At 38.5% G+C, this 22,486-nt stretch overlaps 6 protein-coding genes and 1 long non-coding RNA gene across 12 annotated transcripts; 4 read left to right on the top strand and 3 right to left on the bottom strand.

The window, feature by feature from the left end:
* The first annotated feature begins 918 nt into the window (after positions 1 to 918).
* LOC133843693 (intraflagellar transport protein 80 homolog) lies at positions 919 to 5,563 on the top strand. Its single transcript, XM_062277346.1, has 6 exons — positions 919 to 1,084; positions 1,154 to 1,610; positions 3,039 to 3,266; positions 3,325 to 3,704; positions 3,761 to 4,300; positions 4,966 to 5,563. The coding sequence occupies exons 1-6, from the start codon at positions 948 to 950 to the stop codon at positions 5,561 to 5,563; spliced, it is 2,340 nt and encodes a 779-aa protein (XP_062133330.1). The 5' UTR covers positions 919 to 947.
* Positions 4,965 to 7,670, bottom strand: LOC133843704 (glyoxylate reductase/hydroxypyruvate reductase). Its single transcript, XM_062277358.1, has 4 exons — positions 7,115 to 7,670; positions 6,670 to 7,001; positions 6,089 to 6,214; positions 4,965 to 6,028 (listed from the first exon to the last, which is right to left on the bottom strand). Exons 1-4 carry the CDS (start codon positions 7,585 to 7,587, stop codon positions 5,910 to 5,912), a joined length of 1,050 nt encoding a protein of 349 aa, XP_062133342.1. The 5' UTR covers positions 7,588 to 7,670; the 3' UTR covers positions 4,965 to 5,909.
* LOC133843713 (uncharacterized) lies at positions 6,353 to 6,918 on the top strand. Its single transcript, XR_009894532.1, has 2 exons — positions 6,353 to 6,458; positions 6,644 to 6,918. It is a non-coding gene; the product is annotated as an uncharacterized LOC133843713 (long non-coding RNA).
* A 1,295-nt stretch (positions 7,671 to 8,965) lies between the features above and the next one.
* Positions 8,966 to 9,685, top strand: LOC133850541 (uncharacterized). Its single transcript, XM_062286666.1, has 4 exons — positions 8,966 to 9,188; positions 9,262 to 9,371; positions 9,427 to 9,508; positions 9,571 to 9,685. Exons 1-4 carry the CDS (start codon positions 9,077 to 9,079, stop codon positions 9,624 to 9,626), a joined length of 360 nt encoding a protein of 119 aa, XP_062142650.1. The 5' UTR covers positions 8,966 to 9,076; the 3' UTR covers positions 9,627 to 9,685.
* Positions 9,665 to 13,250, bottom strand: LOC133850540 (glyoxylate reductase/hydroxypyruvate reductase-like). 3 transcript variants are annotated; one of them, XM_062286664.1, is made up of 5 exons: positions 13,100 to 13,250; positions 11,911 to 12,321; positions 11,511 to 11,848; positions 11,326 to 11,451; positions 9,665 to 9,895 (listed from the first exon to the last, which is right to left on the bottom strand). In XM_062286664.1, exons 2-5 carry the CDS (start codon positions 12,303 to 12,305, stop codon positions 9,777 to 9,779), a joined length of 978 nt encoding a protein of 325 aa, XP_062142648.1. In that variant the 5' UTR covers positions 12,306 to 12,321; positions 13,100 to 13,250; the 3' UTR covers positions 9,665 to 9,776. The 3 variants fall into 3 exon arrangements, with proteins under 3 accessions (XP_062142648.1, XP_062142647.1, XP_062142646.1); XM_062286663.1 differs by lacking the exon at positions 13,100 to 13,250 and adding an exon at positions 12,450 to 12,526; XM_062286662.1 differs by lacking the exon at positions 13,100 to 13,250 and having other exon boundaries at positions 11,911 to 12,422.
* A 3,228-nt stretch (positions 13,251 to 16,478) lies between these two features.
* LOC133835237 (uncharacterized) lies at positions 16,479 to 17,437 on the bottom strand. 2 transcript variants are annotated; one of them, XM_062265199.1, is made up of 3 exons: positions 17,246 to 17,437; positions 16,886 to 17,188; positions 16,479 to 16,817 (listed from the first exon to the last, which is right to left on the bottom strand). In XM_062265199.1, the coding sequence occupies exons 1-3, from the start codon at positions 17,387 to 17,389 to the stop codon at positions 16,563 to 16,565; spliced, it is 702 nt and encodes a 233-aa protein (XP_062121183.1). In that variant the 5' UTR covers positions 17,390 to 17,437; the 3' UTR covers positions 16,479 to 16,562. The 2 variants fall into 2 exon arrangements, with proteins under 2 accessions (XP_062121183.1, XP_062121174.1); XM_062265190.1 differs by having other exon boundaries at positions 16,479 to 16,823; positions 17,246 to 17,432.
* Positions 17,438 to 17,631: 194 nt separating this feature from the next.
* LOC133835222 (uncharacterized) lies at positions 17,632 to 22,171 on the top strand. Of its 3 annotated transcripts, none has more exons than XM_062265170.1 (5): positions 17,632 to 18,457; positions 20,924 to 21,084; positions 21,136 to 21,224; positions 21,275 to 21,580; positions 21,643 to 22,171. In XM_062265170.1, exons 1-5 carry the CDS (start codon positions 17,745 to 17,747, stop codon positions 21,706 to 21,708), a joined length of 1,335 nt encoding a protein of 444 aa, XP_062121154.1. In that variant the 5' UTR covers positions 17,632 to 17,744; the 3' UTR covers positions 21,709 to 22,171. The 3 variants fall into 3 exon arrangements, with proteins under 3 accessions (XP_062121154.1, XP_062121162.1, XP_062121143.1); XM_062265178.1 differs by lacking the exons at positions 20,924 to 21,084; positions 21,136 to 21,224; positions 21,275 to 21,580; positions 21,643 to 22,171 and adding exons at positions 18,512 to 18,672; positions 18,734 to 18,822; positions 18,875 to 19,180; positions 19,237 to 19,377 and having other exon boundaries at positions 17,638 to 18,457; XM_062265159.1 differs by lacking the exon at positions 17,632 to 18,457 and adding an exon at positions 19,973 to 20,867.
* Positions 22,172 to 22,486: the final 315 nt, after the last annotated feature.

Here is a 22,486-nt window from a genome sequence, read left to right as displayed (position 1 = left end):
TATGTTGCTTGATGGTCCGTAAGGTGAAACTAATTAAATCTCGCATACATTGTTAATTAGCAACTCTAATGACAAAGCAAGTGCACTGACAAAAAGCTTTCACACAGAGAAAAATTTTGATTTGCATTAAATTAGGAGAAACAAAAGAAATTCAATAAAATGAAACCTGAATAAAAAATATGTTGAAGGAAATATAACAGAGATTGTATAAAGTAAATATTGACTTCCAACACTAATAAAAGTAAAATGAAGTAAGTCTAAACTCACATGTTTTTATAGAAAATAAATTAGTATGTATGAAAATAAATATTAATCAAAATCAATAGTTTCTTCTGATTTTCAAGAAATGTAAAGATTCAATATTTTGTGTAAATAATTTTAATTAATTTACAAATTGAAAATTGATTGAAATAGCTATCTCTTTAATCAATCAGCATTCATTGATCCAATTAGTTATCCAATCAAGATAATAAACGAATTTTATATTTAAACTCCATTGATTCCCAGCTGTGTCAATTACTTCCCTTGACAATACCAGCAATTATTTCAAATTGCGTTTGAAAACAGTTTCGCTTGCTTGGTTTAATAATAAGGCCTCGCTTAATTATAGTTTTGTCATTTGGGAAGTTTAGCTGAACAATTTCAGCTGAGTTATCTGCAGTAATTTTGCTTACATCAACGGAAATGGAGCTAGTTAACGTTGTGCAATTAAAATAATAAAGAAATTACAAACCAAACACAATGAAGATCAAAAGATTTAATGAGGATGTCATTAGCATCGAAAACGAAAACGAAACCGAAAGTCAAGTTGAGAACCCAATTAGCCAATGTCGCAACCACTTGGTCAAATGCAACCCTGACGCCTTCTAGCCAAAAAAAATTGTTGTCATGGTAATGAAGTGTCAAAACAAACTGTTGAAAATAAAAGTTAATGCAGTAAAGTAGTCATGAAACTAAAGACACGCATTTGCAAAAGAAGTTCGCTAAAAAGTGCGGAAAGTGCACAAGAACGCAACACAGAACCCTCAAGTTATCCTTTAAGTTGCGTAGACTGGAGCAGCAATGAAGAAATCTATTTTGTGAGGTAAGCAAAGCAAAGAAAAAAGAAGTGAATTTATTTTCTTTTACTATAATTAAACTAAATTTTCAACAGCGACGATCATCAGATCTACAAATGGAGCGATGTGAGTCGCGATTCCGTTGAGGTGGCCAAACTGCCGGATGACTTTATACCCACAGACTTGGACTGGCTGCTGCTCGGTGGTCGCAGCAGTGGCGGGGGCAAGGGCAGCGACACTCTGCTCATTGCCAGCAACGATGGACGCTTCATCATTCTCAATAAAAGCGCACGCGTTGAACGCAGCATTTCCGCCCACACGGCGGCAATTAGTTCCGCTCGCTGGAGTCCAGATGGCGCTGGCCTCTTGACCGCTGCCGAGGATGGGGTCGTCAAGATCTGGTCACGTTCTGGCATGCTCCGTTCCACGGTCATTCAGAGCGATGAAGCCATACGTTGTGCTCGCTGGGCGTCTAGTTCAACGGCAATTGCTTTCAGTCAGGGTGGTCACATTTCCATCAAACCCCTGGCAGCCAACAGCAAGCTCATAAGGGTGAGTTGCCTATTCAAAAGGGGGTTGTTATTGGAGTGCTAACTAACTATAGTTTGCAGTTAAAGCAAGTCTTTGGAAATTATTAGTATTATTATGTTATTGAAACAAAGAATTAATCTAGAGCGACTTAAATATTTGTCATACTACGAAGAATCATTGAAGTTGTATAACAACTGCAACAACAGATTTGAGTTATTGTCTTCACTCTTGAGCACTTTTCGACTTTCAATTCATTTATTTGGTGTAAAGTTTAGTATAATGATACAATTTTGTATGTGTTCTTTTATGTTTCTTTTTCTTTTGCAGTTTAAGCAAATCTTTGGTATGATAGTTATGAAAGAAAATTATTAGTATTATTATGTTATTTTAATAACGAATAGAGCTAGAGCGTCTTAAATATGTTAGTTGTCATACTACGAAGAATAGTTGAAGTCGTATAACTACTGCAACAACAGATTTGAGTTATTGTTCTCACTCTTGAGCACTTTAGGACTTTCAATTGGTGTAAAGCATTACTAATCTCTACACATACAATTTTGTATGTGTTCTTTTAAATTATATTGAATTATTATATTCCTTTCACTACAATTTATTTTATAAATTATCTTTCTGTTCATCAACTATGAGGAGATTATTATTATTATTATTTATTTAATTATTATACAAAAATAATATAATAACTAAATGAAGGGAATGCTAGCGACTAGGGCCATCGACTCTATGAGGAGATATTTTTTTTTAATAATTCATTATTATTATTCGAAATAATTCATTTTTCAATGTCGCACTGGAAATATCTTTTCTAAGTTAATCAGCATTGTCTTAAATTTTATTTTGATTTACTTGTATATTTTGATTGAATACATAATTTGTTCATAAATTGTTCAGCTTAAACTTTTGTATGTGTTCTTATAAATACAAATTATTTTCTAAATTGTCATTATTGGATATAATTCATTTTTCAAGTATAATCATTCAGTATTGTCTTAAATTTACTTGTATATGGGTAATTCCATGACGGAATCTGTCCCGTGCGAGATTCTTTACATTGAAAATAACTGAAACAATTTTAAAAATAAGAAAAGTTTATTTTTATAGCCAAGGTAAGTACTTTAATTTCCTAATTTGTTCATAAATTGTTCTGCTTAAACTTTTTGATTTCACAAACCATTCTAGTTAGAGAATTCAGCTGTGTGCTCGATTTTTTTTTTTAATTTAGTTTTCTTTAAGCAAGGTTTTCGATTCAATTTGCACAAAAAACCATCTTATCTCTTCAAGAGTGGCAAATATATTTACTTTTAATTTAAAAACTTTTCAATTCTTGAATTAGAACTACTTAGTGGAAATTCTAAAATACTTATTAGCAAACCATTTACTTAGTTGAATACCTTATTTCCTGCAATCCTTTAAATCCTTCATCCATTTCAGTGGCGTGCCCACGATGGCCTAGTGCTGTCACTCAGCTGGTCAGCTCAGTCGAATATCATTGCCTCTGGTGGAGAGGATTTTCGCTTCAAGATCTGGGATGCGCAGGGCGCCAATCTCTTCAGTAGCGCAGCCGAGGAATATGCGATAACGAGTGTGGCTTTCAATCCAGAGAAAGACTATCTGCTGGTGGGCACCTTTAACATGCTCAAACTCTGTCACAGCACGGGCGTAAGTTGGAAGTACATCTTTCAATTCACATTTAATACATTACACCTCTTCTCCTCAGTGGTCTTATAGCAGCGCTCGCTTCACGTCGCCTAGCGTCGGTTCGTTCTACACCTTGGCCTGGTCAGCGGATGGCACACAGGTGGCATGTGGCACGTCGACGGGTCAGTTGATTGTCGGCTATGCGGTGGAGCAGCAACTCATCTCACGCAACTTGAAGGCGACGAGCAGCAGCCGCAAATCGATTGCGCTGCAGGACATTGCCAATGGCACCAACGATGTCCTCGACTTTCCGCAGCGTGTCATCAATTTTGCTTTGGGTTATGGTCATCTGGTGGTCGCGACCACACATCAGTTGCACATCTACAATGAAAAATACGTCAACACGCCGATTATAATTGATGGCCGGAATGATGTGCGCGTTATTGAAGTGGGCAAAAAGTGGGTGGCATGCAACTACCTTACTCTTCCCTTCTAAACTTTACTTCTCTTTCTAGGTACTTTATGGTGCTGGATGCCAGCTCCATTTGGGTTTACACCTACACGGGTCGCCTGCATTTGAATCCACGCTATCCCGGCTCACAAGCTCAGCTGCCGCTGCTCAATTGGCGCTCGATTTCTTTGGGTCTCGATGTTCTCGCCATTCGCGACAATTCAGAGACAACTTTGCTTCATTTGTTCGACTTGATTCCGGGTGCCTCAAGACAATATGAGCCACAATCGCTGAGAGCCAAGCAACAGCTGGCGGAGATTGCTGCCTGTCGAGCTGGCAATGCAGATGATCAATTCATTGCATTCATCGATAATAATCGTGAGTTGTACATCAGCGAGACGAAGAATCAAAGTGCCAACAACTCATCGAATGGCAGCGCTGAGATCTATAAGATTGGCACTCAACTAACGTCCATCAAATGGGCCAGCGAGACGAACATTTTGGTCGGTGTTCACGACTCCTGCTACAGCATTTGGTATTGTCCTGGCGAAGGAGCCGCCGATCCTACGATTATTGCCCTCACCACAATTACACTGGACACTGCGTGAGTTTCAGTTGTGTTGTGTTGCCTTTTTATTCTAGAGATTTCAGTTCAGTTTTTTGTGATGTCAGTTCGATTTTGTGTATTGTGATTTCTTTAAGCACGTTTTCCATTTCAATGTGAAGTAAAAACAATTTGGTTTCAAGTTTAGTTGTGAATTCCTATTCGATTTTTAATTGTATTCTCTTTTCTTGTTAAGTTATTTTTAGTTTAGTCAACTGTTGCCATAAAGTATTAGTACATATATTTATTATCATATTCTTTATACTATAGCATCAATAATTTTGTAAGGCATTGCCATTTGATTCCATTCTGTAAGGCTTAAAAAATAGTCTAGCTTATTAAGCTGAAAACAATTTTGGATTTTAGAATGATCAATTCTTCAATTCCTAAACTTTTTGTTTTTCAAATCAAGAGTTATTTTTATTATGAATTGTGTTAGCTTGTAATCTGAAAGCAAGTTTCAAGAATGACAAGCCGAAAACAATCTTGGATTCCAAAATGATTTCAGTTTCATTTTTTAACCTTTTGTTTTTCAAATTGGTTATTCAATTAAATTGTGTCAATTTCCAAGCTAAAAACAAGTTTTAGGAATGGCAATTCGAGAATTTTAGTTCTCAATTTCAAGTTTTTCTTTATATTCATTTTGTATTTCTCTCTGTTTGCAGTGAATTTGGCAAGCATGTGGCCATCGAGAGCTTTGAGGACGCTGTGATTACGTTTCGCTGTGCTGGCGCCCTTCTTCCCATCAATGTGAACATCTACTGCGAGGTGCTGCATCGCTCCCTCCAAGAGGGACAATGGCAGCAAGCGTTGCGCATTTGTCGCCTGGCTCAGCACACGAGTCTCTGGGCCACCTTGGCTGCGGTGGCAACTCGCAAGCATCAGCTGCAGCTGAGCGAAGAGGCTTATTCGGCAGCGTTGCAAATCGACAAAGTAAGCTACTTGCAGCACCTGAAGACGCTGTCGCCATCGAGTGCCGAGCAGATGGCTGAGAACTCACTGATGTTGGGTCGCATGATGGAGGCAGAGACCATCTTGTTGCACAATCGCAAGTACGATCAGGCTGTCGCCTTGGCTCTGCGCATGCACAACTGGAAGCGGGCGCTGGAGATTGCGCAGAAGCATCAAGCGGATCAGCCGGATGTGGAGCTGTTGCAGCGTGTTCTGCAGGAGCGACAACGCTACCTTAAAGCTCTGCAGCGTGACGAATGGGATGCTCTTTATATGACTTATGCAGCTAAGGATGAGAATTTAAGTGATTAAAATCGAGCTGTCAAAGCTCAAGGTACTAAAACAAGTACTTATAGTAAGGTTTTTTATACCAAGGAATTCAAAAGCAAAACAATATAAAACATTAATTTAAAATCTTCTACTAGCAATAGTATATATATTGTATATAGCTGTGAAGAGTAATTTAGAAATAATAAAACGATATTGTAGAAATTTCGAGATTTCAATTCAGATGGCAATCCAATTCTGTGTATTTATAATTATCCAATTTGAACTAAAATCTGTCATCATTTGCCATAAAAACAACGACCGTTATTGTCTAGGGGAATTGTGCTTTCATCAGCAGAAATACAAAAGTAAATCAAGCTTATACTTCAATTCAATAAGCTGGTCTAATCATGGGCTTTCCCTCCATGGCGTTGATAATATTATTGGCTGCCAAGAGGCTCATCTCAATGGTTGTTTTCCACGTCTGCGTGCCCAAGTGCGGCAAAATAACTACAAGCATAATAAAAAAAACTTTAACGTCAAGCAAAAGTTAACTACATAAATACTTACCACAATTGGGCAGCTTCAGCAGCGGATCGTCAGCTGGCAAAGGTTCCGGCGTGGTGACGTCCAAACCAGCGGCAAATATTTGACCTGTAGTCAAGGCTTCATGCAAATCCTTTTGCTGCACAAGACCTGAAATTTAAAATGAATTAAAGTTAAATAAAATAAACAAATTTATACAAAAATCAAATTATAAATAATGCTATCACACTCAGAATTTTAAAAAAGAAAGAATACAAATGATGAAAATGAATTTGTTGTCAAGAAAAATGCAAATCGGATAAATAAGATATTCTTTATATGAAGCGAACTAATATTTTTACTTATTAATGTTTGGAAAGAAGAATTTAAAATGCATTTGTTGTCAAGATAAAATGTAAGTTTGTTAAAAAAGATATCTATGCTAACAAATACACGAATACTTTTACAAATTTCAAATACACATATTTGGAATAATGTTTGGCGAAACTTTCACCATTCAAATGTTTAAAATTTGAATGGTTAAAGATTCCCCCGTAAAGATAAATCAAATCAAATATATATTTATTACCTATTCATAAGCAATCTTCACTTTAGCTTTTACTCACCGCCTCTGGCCACATTCACGAAGATTGCACTTGGTTTCATCAGCTTAAAGGCCTCAGCATTGAACTTGCCCCGTGTCTGATCGGTGAGAGGCGCTGCCACGATCAAAAAGTCGCTCTCCTGCAACAAACGCTCAAAGGGCACATGCTCCGCCTTGAAGTCCACGTCGTTCTCCTTGCGTGTGCGGGTCGTGTAGATGATCTTGGCCACATCCCAGCTCTGGAGACGTTTGGCAATCGCCTGACTAATGCCGCCAAAGCCGAAGAAGCCCACAGTCGAGTCACGTATCTCGTGCCCCATTCGCCAATCAATGCGCTCCGTTAACCACTGTGAACTGCAAAGCAAATCAAAAGTGTTAGATCGAAATTAAAACGAGTTGGCAGCTCGCCGAGCATTCAAAACAACGAAGAGCTTTCATCTAAAAAGCTCAAACAGCTGTTTGCTTACTTCTCAATGTCGCGACGACCGGCATGAAAATTGCGACCTGCCGCAAGCATTAAACCAATTGCCAGATCTGCCACCGAATTCTTCACCACACCCGGCGTGTGTCCCAAGGGAATCTTTCTCCGCTGAAACTCGGGAACATCCACGAAATCAATGCCCGACGACATGGTGCTGACTGCTCGCAATTGGCTGCCAGCTGCATCCAAAATGCCCGCATTCAGTGGCTGATAATGTGCCCAGTAAATGGCGTCCACGCCGGGAACCTTCTCCAGGATCTCCTCCCTCGATGGTGGCACACTTTGGCAAATAATCGTCTCGGCACCGCGAGAACGCAGCAATTCCAACGCCGGTGTCGGGACCGTGGGATGCGAGACGAGCACTTTGAATGCCCTTGAAACGCTCATCGTGAATTTCCACTGCAAGTGTAACTGTTGTGTGTGCGAGAGACGCCACTTGACTAACACAATGTTGAGCATTTTCTATGAAAGCACAATGCTTGAGCTTTTTTTGTGGCTTTCCCTCTCACGGTCGCTCTCTTTGGCCGCGTTATTCTCTTAAGCTTTGCCAATTGGGGGCTTTGCTCTAAATTAAAGAATATTAAATTAGAATATTATTTCATTGATAATTGAGCCATCATTCTATTCTTATATACATTTTATTTAAGAATATTAAATAACTCATTCATAATTTAGCCATCATTCTATTCTTTTATAAATTTTATTTAAGAATATAAAATAACTCATTCATAGTTGAGCCATCATTATATTTTTTTGTAAATTTTATTTAAGAATATTAAATAATTCATTGATAATTGAGCTATCGTTCTATTCTTTTATACATTTTATTTAAGAATATTAAATAACTCATTCATAATAGTCATCTTAATCATTCTATTCTTTTATCAATTTTATTTATTTTTAAATTCGTATTTCCTTATTAAGTTTTATTTTACCCTTTATATTTTCTTCACTCAATGATATTTACTGTTTTATTCATTTATTTGAATTTTATTTATATTTATTTAATTATTGCTCTCAACATTCTATTTTTTTATACATTTTATTCATTCTATTTTTATACCCGCTACCCATAGGGTAGAAGGGTATTATAACTTTGTGCCGGCAGGAAATGTATGTAACAGGTAGAAGAAGCCATCTCCGACCCTATAAACTATATATATTCTTGATCAGCGTCAACAGCCGAGACGATATAGCCATGTCAGTCTGTCCGTCTGTGTGTCTGTCCGTCTGTCCGTCCGTCCGTATGAAACACTGGATCTCAGAGACTATAAGAGATAGAGCTATAATTTGTTATGTTTGCACGCAGATCAAGTATGTTTTGAGATTTTTGCCACGCCCACTTCCGCCCCCGCAAATCAATAAAATCGAATAACAAGAGTAATTATGAAGCTACAGCTGCGAATTTTGGTGTATACAATAATAACTATAGTATTTATGATTTCTGAAAATTTGATTTTGGGATCAGATAAAAATGTGGAGGTTATTAAAGAAATACTAAACGCCTACTTACTAGGGGTCTGGTATATTAAATGTGGTATTATATCGATATAACAAATATACCGTTTGGTATAATTTTGGTTTATTTGTATTTTTGGTATATTTTGAAAATAATACCCCAATATGTTGCTTTCATTCAAAATGGGTAACGGGTATCTCACAGTCGAGCACACTCGACTGTAGCTTTCTTACTTGTTAATTCTTCCAAAAGATTATTTATATTGTTGCTGCATTTATTTGGCAAATTTCTTGATTTAAATGAATCAAACAAAGTTTTCAAATATTTGAGAATAGAATCCTTGACATTTTAGGAAAACTGAGTAGTCAGAGCAAACTATTTGATTTTATTGTAGTATCCCCTATAAATGAAAATTTCGCATATCATTCAACTCTCTTTTTTAAATAATTTTTACAACTTTTACATTGGATTATAATACCGAAATTGACGATGTGTAATTGGGATTGCTTCGATAATTTATGCTGCTCCCCGCGAGAGAAAAGCATATTTCTAGCCGCGTGGACTTTGGCCCATGCAATACATTTGATCGCAGGAAGCTGGCGTAAGTAATTCTACAACTAAGATATTTAAGAAACTCAACCATTTGAAACTCAATTCATTGCATTTGTTTCTAGCTGTATTGCGTATAAATGATACCATTTACTGTGTGTTTGTTATATTCATTGTAGTGATGGTTGTTTGTCATGTGGCAGGAACAATACTTTTATTTATTGGCATATATCTGGTAAGCAAACGTTGTATCAAATTCTATAATAAATCTAGTTTTACTATCTGTTTAGGAAAAAGCAATGATATTGAAAATTGGGGTCATCATAAGCTCCATATATCCATATTTTCATTTCTTTACGATTTATCTGCCAGGTAACTAAAACATAACCACGTTATATTATATTTGATCTAATGCTTTGCTTCTCTTTTTGCAGTTGTACAAATTCTGTTCACCATAGTTGTGCTAAGGTATTGTAAACAACTTGATTAATGATGATGATGAATGATGAATATAACTAATAATAATAATTTTCGTTTAATTCTCATTTATTCTTACTGCATTTATAATTATTCACACAATTGTTTGTGATTGTTTTCACAACTAGTTAAAGCCAAGGTCGTCAGCTGGTTAAGTAGTTTCCTAGTAGGCAGGTGAGAGCATTGGTTCGCCGGCCAAGCCACGCAGCACATTGTGAGCAGCTATCGTGGACATGTCGGAGCGTGTGCGCGTGGTCGCAGATCCAATGTGGGGCAGAACAACTGAAACGAGATTGTAGTTAGCATGTGGCGTGCAATTACCCGCTGAAGGTCGTACAGTCCAGTACAAGTGGTCTGTGGGGGGATTATCAAGTCTTATATTTTTCTGACGTCAAGGTGACCAAAGGGTCGTCTTTGCTATCGTGATCATATGTATATCGAATGGCATGCCAGAAGAGGGGCTTGTCCCAAATGTCTTTGATAAGATAAACTAAGTGACTTTACTTTACTTTATGACCTACAAAAATACCTGAAGTTCCCTCTTGAGAAACTGTCGACAACTTAAGCTTTTAGTTAAACAGAATTGTAGTGAATTTGGCAATTCTTTGTACTCAAGGTTCTTTGAAAAATATTTATTTTAACGCCTCTTTACTCTACATTGTCATATTCATTTTAACGACTTTTTTAGTTACTTTATTCTATAGTCTCATTTCTCAATTTCAATCCTCAATTCAATCATGAAGTTCCCTCTTAAGAAACTGTTGACAACTTAAGCTTTTAGTTAAACAGAATTGTACTGAATTTGGCAATTCTTTGCAAGGCTCTTTGAAGCATATTCATTTTAACACCTCTTTACTCTTTTAGTTATTTTACTCTATATTGTTATATTCATTTTAACGCCTCTTTTTTTAGTTATTTTACTCTATATTTTCATAATCATTTTAGCGCCTCTTTTTAGTTATTTTACTCTATATATACTCTCCTCAATTGCAATCCTAAATATGGCATTTTTTCTCAATATTTGTTAATGTTCAATTAAGTGCCCCTTGAGTAAAAACATTCTTGTTATTCAGTCCAAAAACAAAAATAAAATACCTTATCAAAATAACTACCTAATCTAAAATTAGCATAGAGACTTTAGTTTTTCCGGTTGAAGAATTTAATTTTACGCTGCAAGAACTCCTAAAAAAAAGTCATAAGCAAATAAAAAACCTTTATTTCCCTTCGCTAATTTGGTTTGTGTTTCCATTTCGCAATTCTTTTACATCGGAATTCGGTTTCTCATATCAATTTTGTACACCTAACCGGAAAAGCTGCACTGACAGCTGCCAATCGCACACAATACGTCATTCCAAAATCGATTTGACCTTTGTCTTCCTTCCTAAATCATTTCGCATTAAAATACCTTAATACATTTGGCAGCATTGCTCTTCAAACATTATTCGATAACCTACAAGCAACCTTGGCCATAAATTGTCAATGCCCAAAACAAAAAAACTAATCTTACTACAAAAATCTGTACTACTTAAAAAAAAGCGAAATAAAAACAAAACATTTGCTAATGATAAGACGCAAGTCGTAATAGCGATAAGGAAGTCAGAAGAGAGAACGAGGAACAAATGCGAGTAATTATCGCTAGAATTCACTAGTTAGACCCTGTACTCGAAAACTATGCAAAGTATGCTTGGTTTATGACACCGTGCGACACTCACCAACATTGTCGAGGGTAAGCAGCTTGTCAGTGGGTGGCAGAGGCTCGGGATCCATGACATCGATACCAGCAGCAAAGATGCGGTTGCTCTTCAGCGCATCATACAGATCATTCTGATTAACGATTTCTGCAATTGAAGAAATGATCGTAAGACAATTTGTATTATAAAAGTAAAGGACAACTTACTGCCGCGTGCAATGTTCACGAGGACGGCGGTGCGCTTCATTTTGTTGAAGGCGGTGGCATTGAAGATGCCCTGTGTGGCAGGGGTCAGAGGTGAGGCGATAACAACAAAGTCACTCTTGGCCAGCAGCTCATCGAAGTCGACCTTCTTGGCATTGAGCTCCTTCTCGGTTTCCTGATCGATGCGACGACGTGTTGTGTACAGCACCTGATCGATATCGAAGCCAGAGAGACGCTTGGCAATGGCCTGACCAATGCCGCCAAAGCCAAAGAAACCCACAACGGAATCACGCACATCCTGACCCAGCAGCCAGTTCAGATGATAGCTCTCCCAATTATCGCTAGACATGAGAACATTCAATTAGAAAATCACTTAAGCAGACATATTCAATATAAAACTCACCTATCGATCTTCCTGCGAGCCTCGTTGAAACGACGTCCGGCAGCAATGAGCAGACCCACAGCGAGATCAGCCACAGCAGCGTCCAGCACTGTGGGCGAGTGTCCCAATGGGATTTTGCGACGCTTCATCTCCGCCACATCGACATAATCAATGCCCGCCGACATGGTCGAAATGCATTTCAACTGTGGTCCCGCTGCATCCAAAGCCTCGGCATTGAGGGGCGAGTGTCCGCCCCAGAGAACGGCATCCACGCCCTTAAGCTTCTCCAGCAATTCGGCGCGACTTGGGGGCAGACTCAGCACCTGGGTCAGTTCACAGTGCTCCTTGAGCAGATCAATGCCCGACTGTGGCACCTCCGGGTGGGTGATCAGAACTTTGAACGGTTTGGCGGACATGCTGCGATTCCTGGCTCTAAACACAAGTGAAGCATCGTTAGGTGCAATCAAACAACAAGTGGCCACAAGACCGAGAACAATTAAAGATTCGAAAGCCATTCTGCTCTAAGCGAAGCTTGGCCAACAACTGAGCCGAATACACACCCAAAGTTCTCATATAGACGCGTCGTCTGAACGATAGACGATAAACTTCTGAACCTGTTTAACATTCTTAAAGATTTGTTTGCTCTTTAGCTAAGCTGAAACCGGTTTCAAGTTAACAACAACAGAAAAGAGAACGAATAAAGAGAGCCGCTTAGTGAAAAGGGTAATAAGAGAGTGCTCAGTGTGTCAGATTTCTTATCAACAGTATTTGCGGAAATTTGGCATTCTATTTAAGTCGTAGCTTAGGCAATATTTGTTATTTATTTAAAGAGCGGTCTAGTTGCGAAATTAAAACCCCCCGTGATGAGCAGAACATTCCAGAAATGACAACAATTTAATTACAATTAAATTTAAAAGCACAACACTATAAAGTTTCGATCTAATCACCGACGCACGACATAATTTCGTGTAGTGGAAAATTACTCAAATATCATTCACAATGTCAATGATCGACAAAATTACTCTCACACACACTAATTAAGAGATCACTGAGAGCACAAATACTATGTTTTCATATACAATATTTTGAAAAGAAAATAAAAACCTGTGACCAATATGAAACAGAGCACAATTAGAACTAAAAGTCAAAGCACTCGAAAAAGCTCTTAAATTGTTATGTTCTCCCTGTCGCACTCTTTACTCGTACTTACTCTCTCTCTCTTTTTGGCACTGTGTGGGGGGAAAAAAGTTGACTGCTGGACGACGATTGCCGGGCGACTGAATGAAAGTTAATCAAAGGTTTGCTTTTTATAGCGTTACTAACAATCAGTTGCAGGTGGCATTAAAAGCTTTTCAAGCGCTGAGCAACACCATCAACCTATAAAAAGGAATATGATTAAAAATTTGTTTTGTTGTACATATGTGGAATTCGATCAAATTTCAAGCAATTGAAAATGTTCTTATCCCGACATACGATCAGCCTTTTCACAGCTGCACTGCTCACACTCATGGGGGTGAGCTGTGTTGTTTCATTTATCTCGCTGAGAATGCACATTTTGTCGCTCTTTGCTTATCTCGTTTTTATTTCTTATCTCACAAATGGCCAGTTGTTGTCGCTGTCTCCGTCTCCAGTTCTGATTTCGGATTGTAAACTCTTTTTATTTCTGTTTCATCTGCTGCTGCTGCTGCAAACTGTGCGCCTGTTGAAAATACCAGTTGGGGATTTTTCCCATGTCATTTCTGGGCGTTTGCATGCGACGCGATTTCCAATTGGAATGGGACAGTTGAACCAAACACTAGACGTCTAACTCACCAAAGTGGAGCTGTTGGAACGTTGTGGAACCTACTTACGGAGTAGAAATACCCCACCACCAGCTACTAAACAAATACTCTGCTTGTCTCTGTGTCTATCTCTGTCTGTGTGTTTGTGTCGCGTCCCACAGCTGCTGCGGCTTTTTTTGTGAGCGGATCTGCTCAAATTTTGTCCGCAAAGCAGCAGGCGCCCAGAGTTCACAACTGCTTTGTTCTCTCGCTCTCATAATATAACGCATGTGTCTGTCTCTATGAAAGCAGCCACAATGACAGCAACAACGACAGCGACATACGACAGTAAAAGAAACGTCGACTGCGACGTCGTTTGCACTCAATGTGTGTAAGTGTGCGTGTATTTGTCTGTGTTTGCATGGATCCGGCGGGGTAATGGGGCTGGCTTGCAGGGCTATCCCAGAAGCACGCAATTATACCCTGCACATGGTGAAGATCTTCAGTAGGGAGTTTACTAAATGGGTGTAAAAGCTTAGAGTCGGTATTTGCATTTCAAATAAGTCATAAATTAAAGATAGTATTTTAAAACTGTGCTAGAATTTGAATTTATTTAATTAAATTTTACAACACAATTTAAAAAAATATGGAAAAATATATAAATTTGTTAACTTGACGGGGAATATTCAAGTTATACATCTAAATAAATACAAACATTAAGTATGAATGAGAAACTTTAAAAAATAATTATTAAAAAATAATTATTATTAATAAAGTACATCAATTAATAAATAAATATACATAATAAATCTACTGTTTAAATTTACGATATTCAGACAATAATTTAAGAAAGTGGAGCACATAAACAGTTTATTTAACAAGCAAGCATTTTTTGTATCCAAAATAGATTTCCCAACTTTACATGGTAAATAGTTTATTAAGTGACATACTTTTAGGCTGGTGAATAAATAAATGATAAAATTTGCCTATTAAATTATTTTTTGCAAAATAAACTCTGTTTGATTTTCAGTTGTGCATTTCAAAGATTTGTTTTACACTAAATATTATGTTTTATGGAAAAATATAATATATAATTGTACTGAACACAAAAACAATGCATGATATATAAAAAACTGCATTGTCATAGGGTATCCGTCAGTCGACTAATGCACACATTTAACATGACTGCAATTTGAATTAGAACTCTGAGCCTGAGAAGCTTTTTGTGCTTTCATAGACGACGCTGCTGCAATTTTGCCTAATTGCAGCAAAAGGTTATTGGCCCCGCGAAGTCTATGGCAAACTGCAGACTGTGAACCAAGAGCTGAAGCTGTCCCCTCTCTCTCTGCTCCACATGCTGTGTGCGAGGGTGGCTCAACGTGGGCGCCAAAATAAAAAAAACAGAACAGAACGTGTCGCGCGCTCTTTTGGTGACTGCGACGCTGCTGCCGTTGATGTTGCTGTTGCTATTGCTGCTTGCGCTTTGTTCTTTTGTTTTGTGGTGATTTTCTTTTGTGGTGTCTGCCTCTCGCTCCAGTACTCGACCTCGTTTGTGCTTGTGTAAGTGTGTGTGTGTGGGGGGCTTTTGGTGTCTCGGGTTTTATGCTTTCCTGTTACCAAAACACGATGCGTCATTTTGACTGACGTAACCAGGAGACAGCTGTCTATCAGATGCGACGACGCGTCGTGGCCGTCGTTCGTTAAACATTAGCGCCCGCTGCCGATGGCGGCGATGACAGCGCTCGCTGCGGTTAACCGAACAAGTGCACAGCATTTGACAGCAGCAAAATAAGATGAGACAATACATACACACATACATATAGAGATAGAGAGAAAGAAACAGACACGCAAGATAGCGTGACGCCTGTCATAAAATCCAATTGGAAGAAGTATGTAACAATGCTGAAAGCTCTCGCTGCTCTCAACTCTGCCGCTATTGCTGCGCTTGGCTACTGCTGATAAGTTGCTCTGTCCCCATTCCATTGCAGTGTCGTTTGATCTCGCTGCTAACGGTTAAATGTCAAGGGCAGAGATGCTGCCGCACATTCTGTTTGCTTCATAACCAACTACAGCGCCATTAAAATCAAAAATGGTGGCCAAGCTGCAAGCTACAAAGCTGCAAAGCCAACAGCAACAGCAACACCAACTGCAGCTCTGCCAGCGGGGGCGTCAGCGCAGTCAGTGCGCATGCGCCAAAAGACGAAGCGGCGCCTACAGCGGCAGTCTCAAATGGGCCACAGTCGCCAAACTCCGAAAGCAACAACAAGAAAAGAGGGAGAAAAAAAAACTAACAGCTGCTGTTAATTTTTATGTGGCGGCTCCCTAAAAAATGAACGCGCAGCATTGAGGCAGGTCCCTCTACGCGATACGAATGAACAGGCGCTCAAGAGGCGACAGTAAGTGGCTCGGTTCGACGACAGCAGCAAAAGTAGAAGCAGCTGCTTAGCCGGCAAACGACACATACACACATAGCAAAAGCTTCAAGTGAGTGTGTGTGTGTGTGTGTGAGCGAGAGACGTCGGACCCAACAAATGCGGGCGCCTACGTCACAGCAGCACAGCAAATGCGAGAGTGTGGCTGAGAGCAAAGTGTGAGAGAGCGCCGATGAGAGAGCAAGATGGCGTGGGAGTATTGTGTGCGTGTGAGTGTGAGACATGCAAACGTTTTGTTTCGTGTCTTTGCGAGTGCTTAAATTACACACTTGCTTGTGTTTGTACCTAATGATGTTAACATTTCAGTGACGTCAGGCACGAGTCGTGGAATTAACAGGGCACTGTTAACACTCTCTTCCGCTTAACAGAGCAGAGTTTAGCAGAGAAAACAATCAAATACAATTTACAGTACAATACAATTTACGATTTACTATAAGTACAATTAACAATTTAAATTACATTCAATCATCGAAAGTGAATATTAGAGACCATTCCCATTCGGATCGGCATCTGCGTCAAAATCCAACGATGCTTCGCTGGCTGTAACAGCAACAACTCTATACGGACGTCTGCGTCGCGAGGAACGTGATCTCTCTGCCAACGGCGACGGCGACGTCGACGGCGCTTCCCCTCTGCTGCCAGCATTACGAATGGGTTCGAATAAATGATGAAATAGACTATGCGACTGGGCGGCAGGTTGGTTTCTCTGTGATTCTGGTCGCGACATGCTAAAAGTCTGTGGCTGGTATAAGATTAAGTTAGGTGGAGGTGTCGTAAAAAGTCGCTGCGAATCTCCCGACTCACCTGCAGCAATGTGGTGTACATCTGATCCGCGTAGTTAAGCAGCGTACGCAGTCCCTGGAAACCTTCCTCGCGTTCAGGATGCAGTCGCAGCTCTTGGGCTGCTGCATTGGTCATGCGGGTTAGGATTTGAACCACCGACGAGAGACTGCTAACCAAACGCATCATATCATTGGTGAAATCAACTGTTGTTGGCAGCATAAACCAATCGGAATTGGAGCTCGTCGAATTTGTCGTTTCCGCAGCTCGACGTAGACGTGGCTCAACAATCACAATTGCCTTCAGAGGCCTCGAGGGTATACGTATCTAACAAACCAAAAAGGATTATACCATCCACGGACAGGTTTAAGTAGTTCAAATTACCTGAGCGCCGTCGTCTTCTGCGTTTATCGACCAATCGCCAATTGGTTCCGGATCCGGAGTCTTGGCACCACCAATTTCCTTACTGTACAACATTGAGGGATTTGAATTTTCTATAACTTGAGATTTTAAACTCGATCTATGCATTTTGCAAATATTTCAATAACTAATGAATGAACTAAAGGCTTTCAGTTCCTATTGAAATATGAAGAATCCCAGTTTGCTGTGATGTCAAACTAAATGTTAAAAAATAAAATATTTAACACCTCATACAACACCTCCAATGGTATTTAAGGAATATTAATAATACAATTTAAAAAGATTTTTTTCAGCTTTCAAACTCAAGAAATTTCTGAAACATAGCAACCTTGAAATTGCATTTACACTTAGCTAGAACAACTTAAAGGCAAACAGAATCAAACAATCGAACTTGCAACATAAAAACACTATAAAATAAGAACACTTAAAACAACTTAGAAATACAATAGAACCCGATTTCAATATGTCTCAAACATCCTCATTTTCAAGCGATACTACCTCTAAGCCTACAATAAGAATCCGTCGACAAACAATATGGAAGCGAATCCTTCACCAAGCATATCCATTGCCTGAAGCTCCACCCGAGATGTGTCGTGATGCATTCCTCGCGGAGTTGCTGAAACCCTACGGAGGGTCAACACCAACTCCGTCCCTGAGCTCTGACGATAGCATCATGTCGAACAGAGTGAAATTTGGGAATTCCATTGAATTTACGAATGTCGAGGCAAAACTATTGAATCAAATGATAAGGACCGACAGACGACAAACCTATAAGAGGGATTCGGTAGTGACCGAATCGTCATTATATGCCCCCGATTTGAATAAGCTGATGAAGGAACGTTATGGCAACATTGCCACAGCCATTGGATTTATGTCAACCATTTCTGAGCTACAGCAACTCAAGTATCGCATGGTCATCTTTCAAGAGCTGTGGCAAATGAATGTCTCGATCGATAAAGAGCTGCGTTTATTTGGTTGGTCCATCAAAGATTACTTAGAACGCTTCTCTCAGCCCAATCTTGTGTATTTGGACACTGCCGAGCGATTGTTGGGCAAACAAATCGAGTGCTTCAAATTCCGCATGGACTTGAAAGAAATCAATCGCCTGGTCGATGCTGTCATCGAAGATGTTCGCAGTAAACGCAATATTTGCAATGGTTCCATGGAGTTGATAAAGTGAGTATTGATACGATAAAGTATTGATATAGCATTATTGAAATATTTTCGAAGGGATGCTGAGGTGGACATCGAGGAACTGTTGACCAACTCTCAAAAGCAAGCGACTGAGGAACACGCGAAAGCCGCCAAAGCTGCCATTAATATGCCTCGTTCAGCGGATCCATTTGGAAGTCGATCAAAGGCAATTTACAAGAAAATCAACCACAATGATTGTGAGAAGAATATGCTATATTATTCTTGGTAATTAAAATTATTAATAGAATATATATTTAGTTGTTTATCCCATCGAGGCACGCTATCGAATTAATTGGGCGCAAACAAGCTTGGAACAGTCGACGGCCAAGGTTGAGTTTAATGAGAAGGTAAGGCATCAGGTTCTTTTTTATTCATCTTTATAAATGATTAAATGTTTAGCGGCTACAAGCTGAGGTAGACGGACTAAATGCTCAGATCGATGAAGCTGGACGTCTTTGGGATATTAGCAGCATAGCTTATCATATGCAGATACTCGAGTTGAAGAATAAATTTATGCAAAAAGAAATGGAGTACGATGCGGCCATGGAAGAAGTGGACAATAATATTGAAATGACGCGACAACGCTTGACTAATGCCAAGAATGATCTCAAGTATTATCAGGAACAAATTCCAATGTTCCATAGGAAAATTGCCGAGGTACGAATTACTAAGGCACGACAAGAGGAAGAGGCTAGAAGTGCATCAGTAAGTAATCGAATTTAAAGTTGGTAATTGGATGAAAATTAATCGATTGATTACAGCAAATGGTAAGGAAGCCGAGTCGACACTCTTCAAAGGCCAAAGTCCCGAAGAAGAAATACTGAAATCTAGGCAGAAAACAAAATACATTTGTAATTAATTGGAAATAAATTTGAATAACTTTTCTAATAATGTTGTATATTTGTTTCGTTTGCGAGTATTTAAGAGTAAATATATTTTAAAATCATTGATTTTCCTATGCCAAATATGATAATTAGGTGCCCCTATATTTTTTGCCAATTTAGTTATAATGAAATTCTCATATCTACTAATATATTTTCTTGTCTTATAAAAAGAACTAAAATATTCGCACAGCTCTCTGCGATTTTGTCTCAATACGAAACGAGTAAGAAAGCTACAGTTGAGTGTGCTCGACTGTGAGATACTCGATAACGGTAACGATAATACACCAAAGACAATATTTGGTATATTGGTATGGTATATTACTTTGAACTATACCATAGATAACAAAATATAACATATTTTCAGCCAAAGCAGCTATGATTCGATTGCAGACGTCGTTTTTTGCCATATAATAGAATTTCTTAAATAACTTCTACAATTTTTATCTGATCAAAACTAGACAGACATACGGACATGGCTATATTGTCTCATCTGTTGACGATGGTTAAGAATATTTACACATCATGGGGATGAAGACGACTCTTTCTGCCTGTTACATAGATTTCCTAGAAGCACAAGTCATTTCCTATGCAGCGGGTATAAAAACGAATAATACACAGAAATACACTTCTTCAACACACTTCAACTACTCAAAATAAAATCACACTAATCACAAAAACACAAACAAGCAAAACACATTAAAACAATAAAACACTAAAAAACACAGACACTGAATTACAAGATTACCCAATTAGAAGATGTCCAGTCTTTCGCGATTAACCACATTGTCTCAAGCAAATGTCGCCACCTCTCACCATCGCACAATCCGAATCCATGAACACAAGAAATGGAAGCGAATCCTCGAGCAAGCTTATCCATTGCCTCCGGCTCCACCAGAGATGTGTCGCGATGCGTTCCTTGAGGAGCTGCTAAAACCCTACGAATCGGAATCGTACAGCAAAACCATCGATACTGAGGATAGTATCTTGAACAAAGTGCAGTTCGGCGAGATTACCGAATTGGGGGGAAATTATTTCAATGCCGAAGAGAAGCTATTGAATATTCGAGAGTTATTGGGTGATAAAATGAAAAGAAGTTCCATATCGGCAAAGGATTCCGTAGCAACGGATTCAATGCCGTATGGCCCGGATTTGAATAAACTGATGAAGGAACGTTATGGCAACATTGCCTCGGCCATTGGCTATTTTGCTGTCATTTTTCAGTTGCAGACGCTCAAGCATCGTATGAACATGTTTAAAGAACGTTGGCGAATGGATCTCTCGATTGACAAAGAACTGCGTTTATTTGGTTGGTCCATCAAAGATTACCTACAACGCTTCTCTCAGCCCAATCTTCTGTATTTGGACACTGTCGAACGATTGTTGGGCAAACAAATCGAGTGCTTCAAATTCCGCATGGACTTAAAAGAAATCAATCGCCTGATCGACAGTGTCATCGATGATGTTCGCACTAAACGGAATATTTGCAATGGTTCCATGGTGTTGATAAAGTGAGTTTTAAAACGACTTAAACTTATTGGTTTTCGTATTCAAACTTTATTCGAAGGGATGCTGAGATGGACATCGAGGTGCTGTTGACCAACTCACAAAAAGAAGCTACTGAGGAACACGCAAAAGTCGCTAAAGCTGCAGCTAATATGCCACGTTCAGCGGATCCATTTGGAAGACGCGCCAAGGCAATTTATTCGAAAATCAACCACTTCGATTGTGAGTTCTTCAGTCATCAATTTTTATTCATAATTATTCACTTTTATTTAGTTGTTTATCCCATCGAGGCACGTTATCGCATTAACTGGACCCAAACCACCATGGAGCAGTCCATTCTTAAAGTTGAATTTGATGAAAAGGTAAATGATTAAATTTGTTCCTATTTGTTATTCTACGCATTCTTCCACAGCGTTTAAGCGACGAGCTTAACAGCATCAAACAGCAGATCGAGGAAGTGAGAAGCCTATGGAAAATCAGCAGTGTGGCATACAACGCTCAGATATACTCCTTAAAGAATTCCATTATGGATAGGGAATTACAGTACGAGGAGAACCTGGAATTAGCTGAAAGTCAGATACAGATGTCACGTCTACGCTTAAGCAAAGTCAAAGACGATCTCAAGTACTACAAGGAACAAATTCCCATGTTCCATAGGAAAATTGAAGAAGTGCAGGAGATTTTGGCACTTCAAGAGCTAGAAAATAGAAAATCCAAGGTAAAATAGAACATTATTCAATACATCATCAAAAACTAATCAATCCAATCAATTTAAAATAGCGCATGTCAAGAAAGTCGATTCGCAAGTCATCTGGGGACAAATTGCTAATGAAGGCTAAGAAGTAACATTGATGGACATTTTACACAATGAAATTCATACACACATTTAGCTTAACGTTTAGCTACAATAAAATTTATTAATACCAGAAACTAAACTTGTATATAGATATATATATTTTATGTGTATATATATATATATAGTGTAATTTGTTATTCATTTTGCAACTCTTTCAATCGTTCGCTTGACAAACATCATCATACTATATATTAGGTATTATCAATCTGGGCTTAATCGAAAAGTACTCGGTGTATATATATACTATATATTCGGTCAGCTTAAACACTAGAAGCTACAACTGCCCTGTTCAGCTCTCGTCTCACATTCACATTCTATTCTGACTATAGCCTAATCATATGCATATATATATATTTTATCGGTTTATATATGCACATGCTAATATATCAATATCTCATTCAGCCAATTCGGTTTGAGTTTTGTTTTTCTGCCGGAAGAAGAAATGTTTTGTAATGCTTTAAAAAAAACTAAAACTTTATACAATTTTTACACACACAGACATATTCTCGTAATAATAATCATAATCGTTATCGTTATCGTAAATGGTAATCGTTATAGTAATATATTAAACGTTTTTGTCGCACACAGAAATGTTAAATGATAATGGCTTAAACTTAAATAGTCTAGAACTAATCGCAATCGTAATATCAATCAAAGTTAATTCGTAAGCGACAATGATTTGAACAATTTGAACGTTAGTCCGATATAGTACAAATATAACACGTACATTACATATAAAAAAAACATATATATAATAGTTAATTAAAC

Source organism: Drosophila sulfurigaster, chromosome 2L (assembly GCF_023558435.1).
Source record: "Drosophila sulfurigaster albostrigata strain 15112-1811.04 chromosome 2L, ASM2355843v2, whole genome shotgun sequence".
Classification (NCBI taxonomy): domain Eukaryota; kingdom Metazoa; phylum Arthropoda; class Insecta; order Diptera; family Drosophilidae; genus Drosophila; species Drosophila sulfurigaster.
This window is presented reverse-complemented; position numbering and strand designations above follow the sequence as displayed.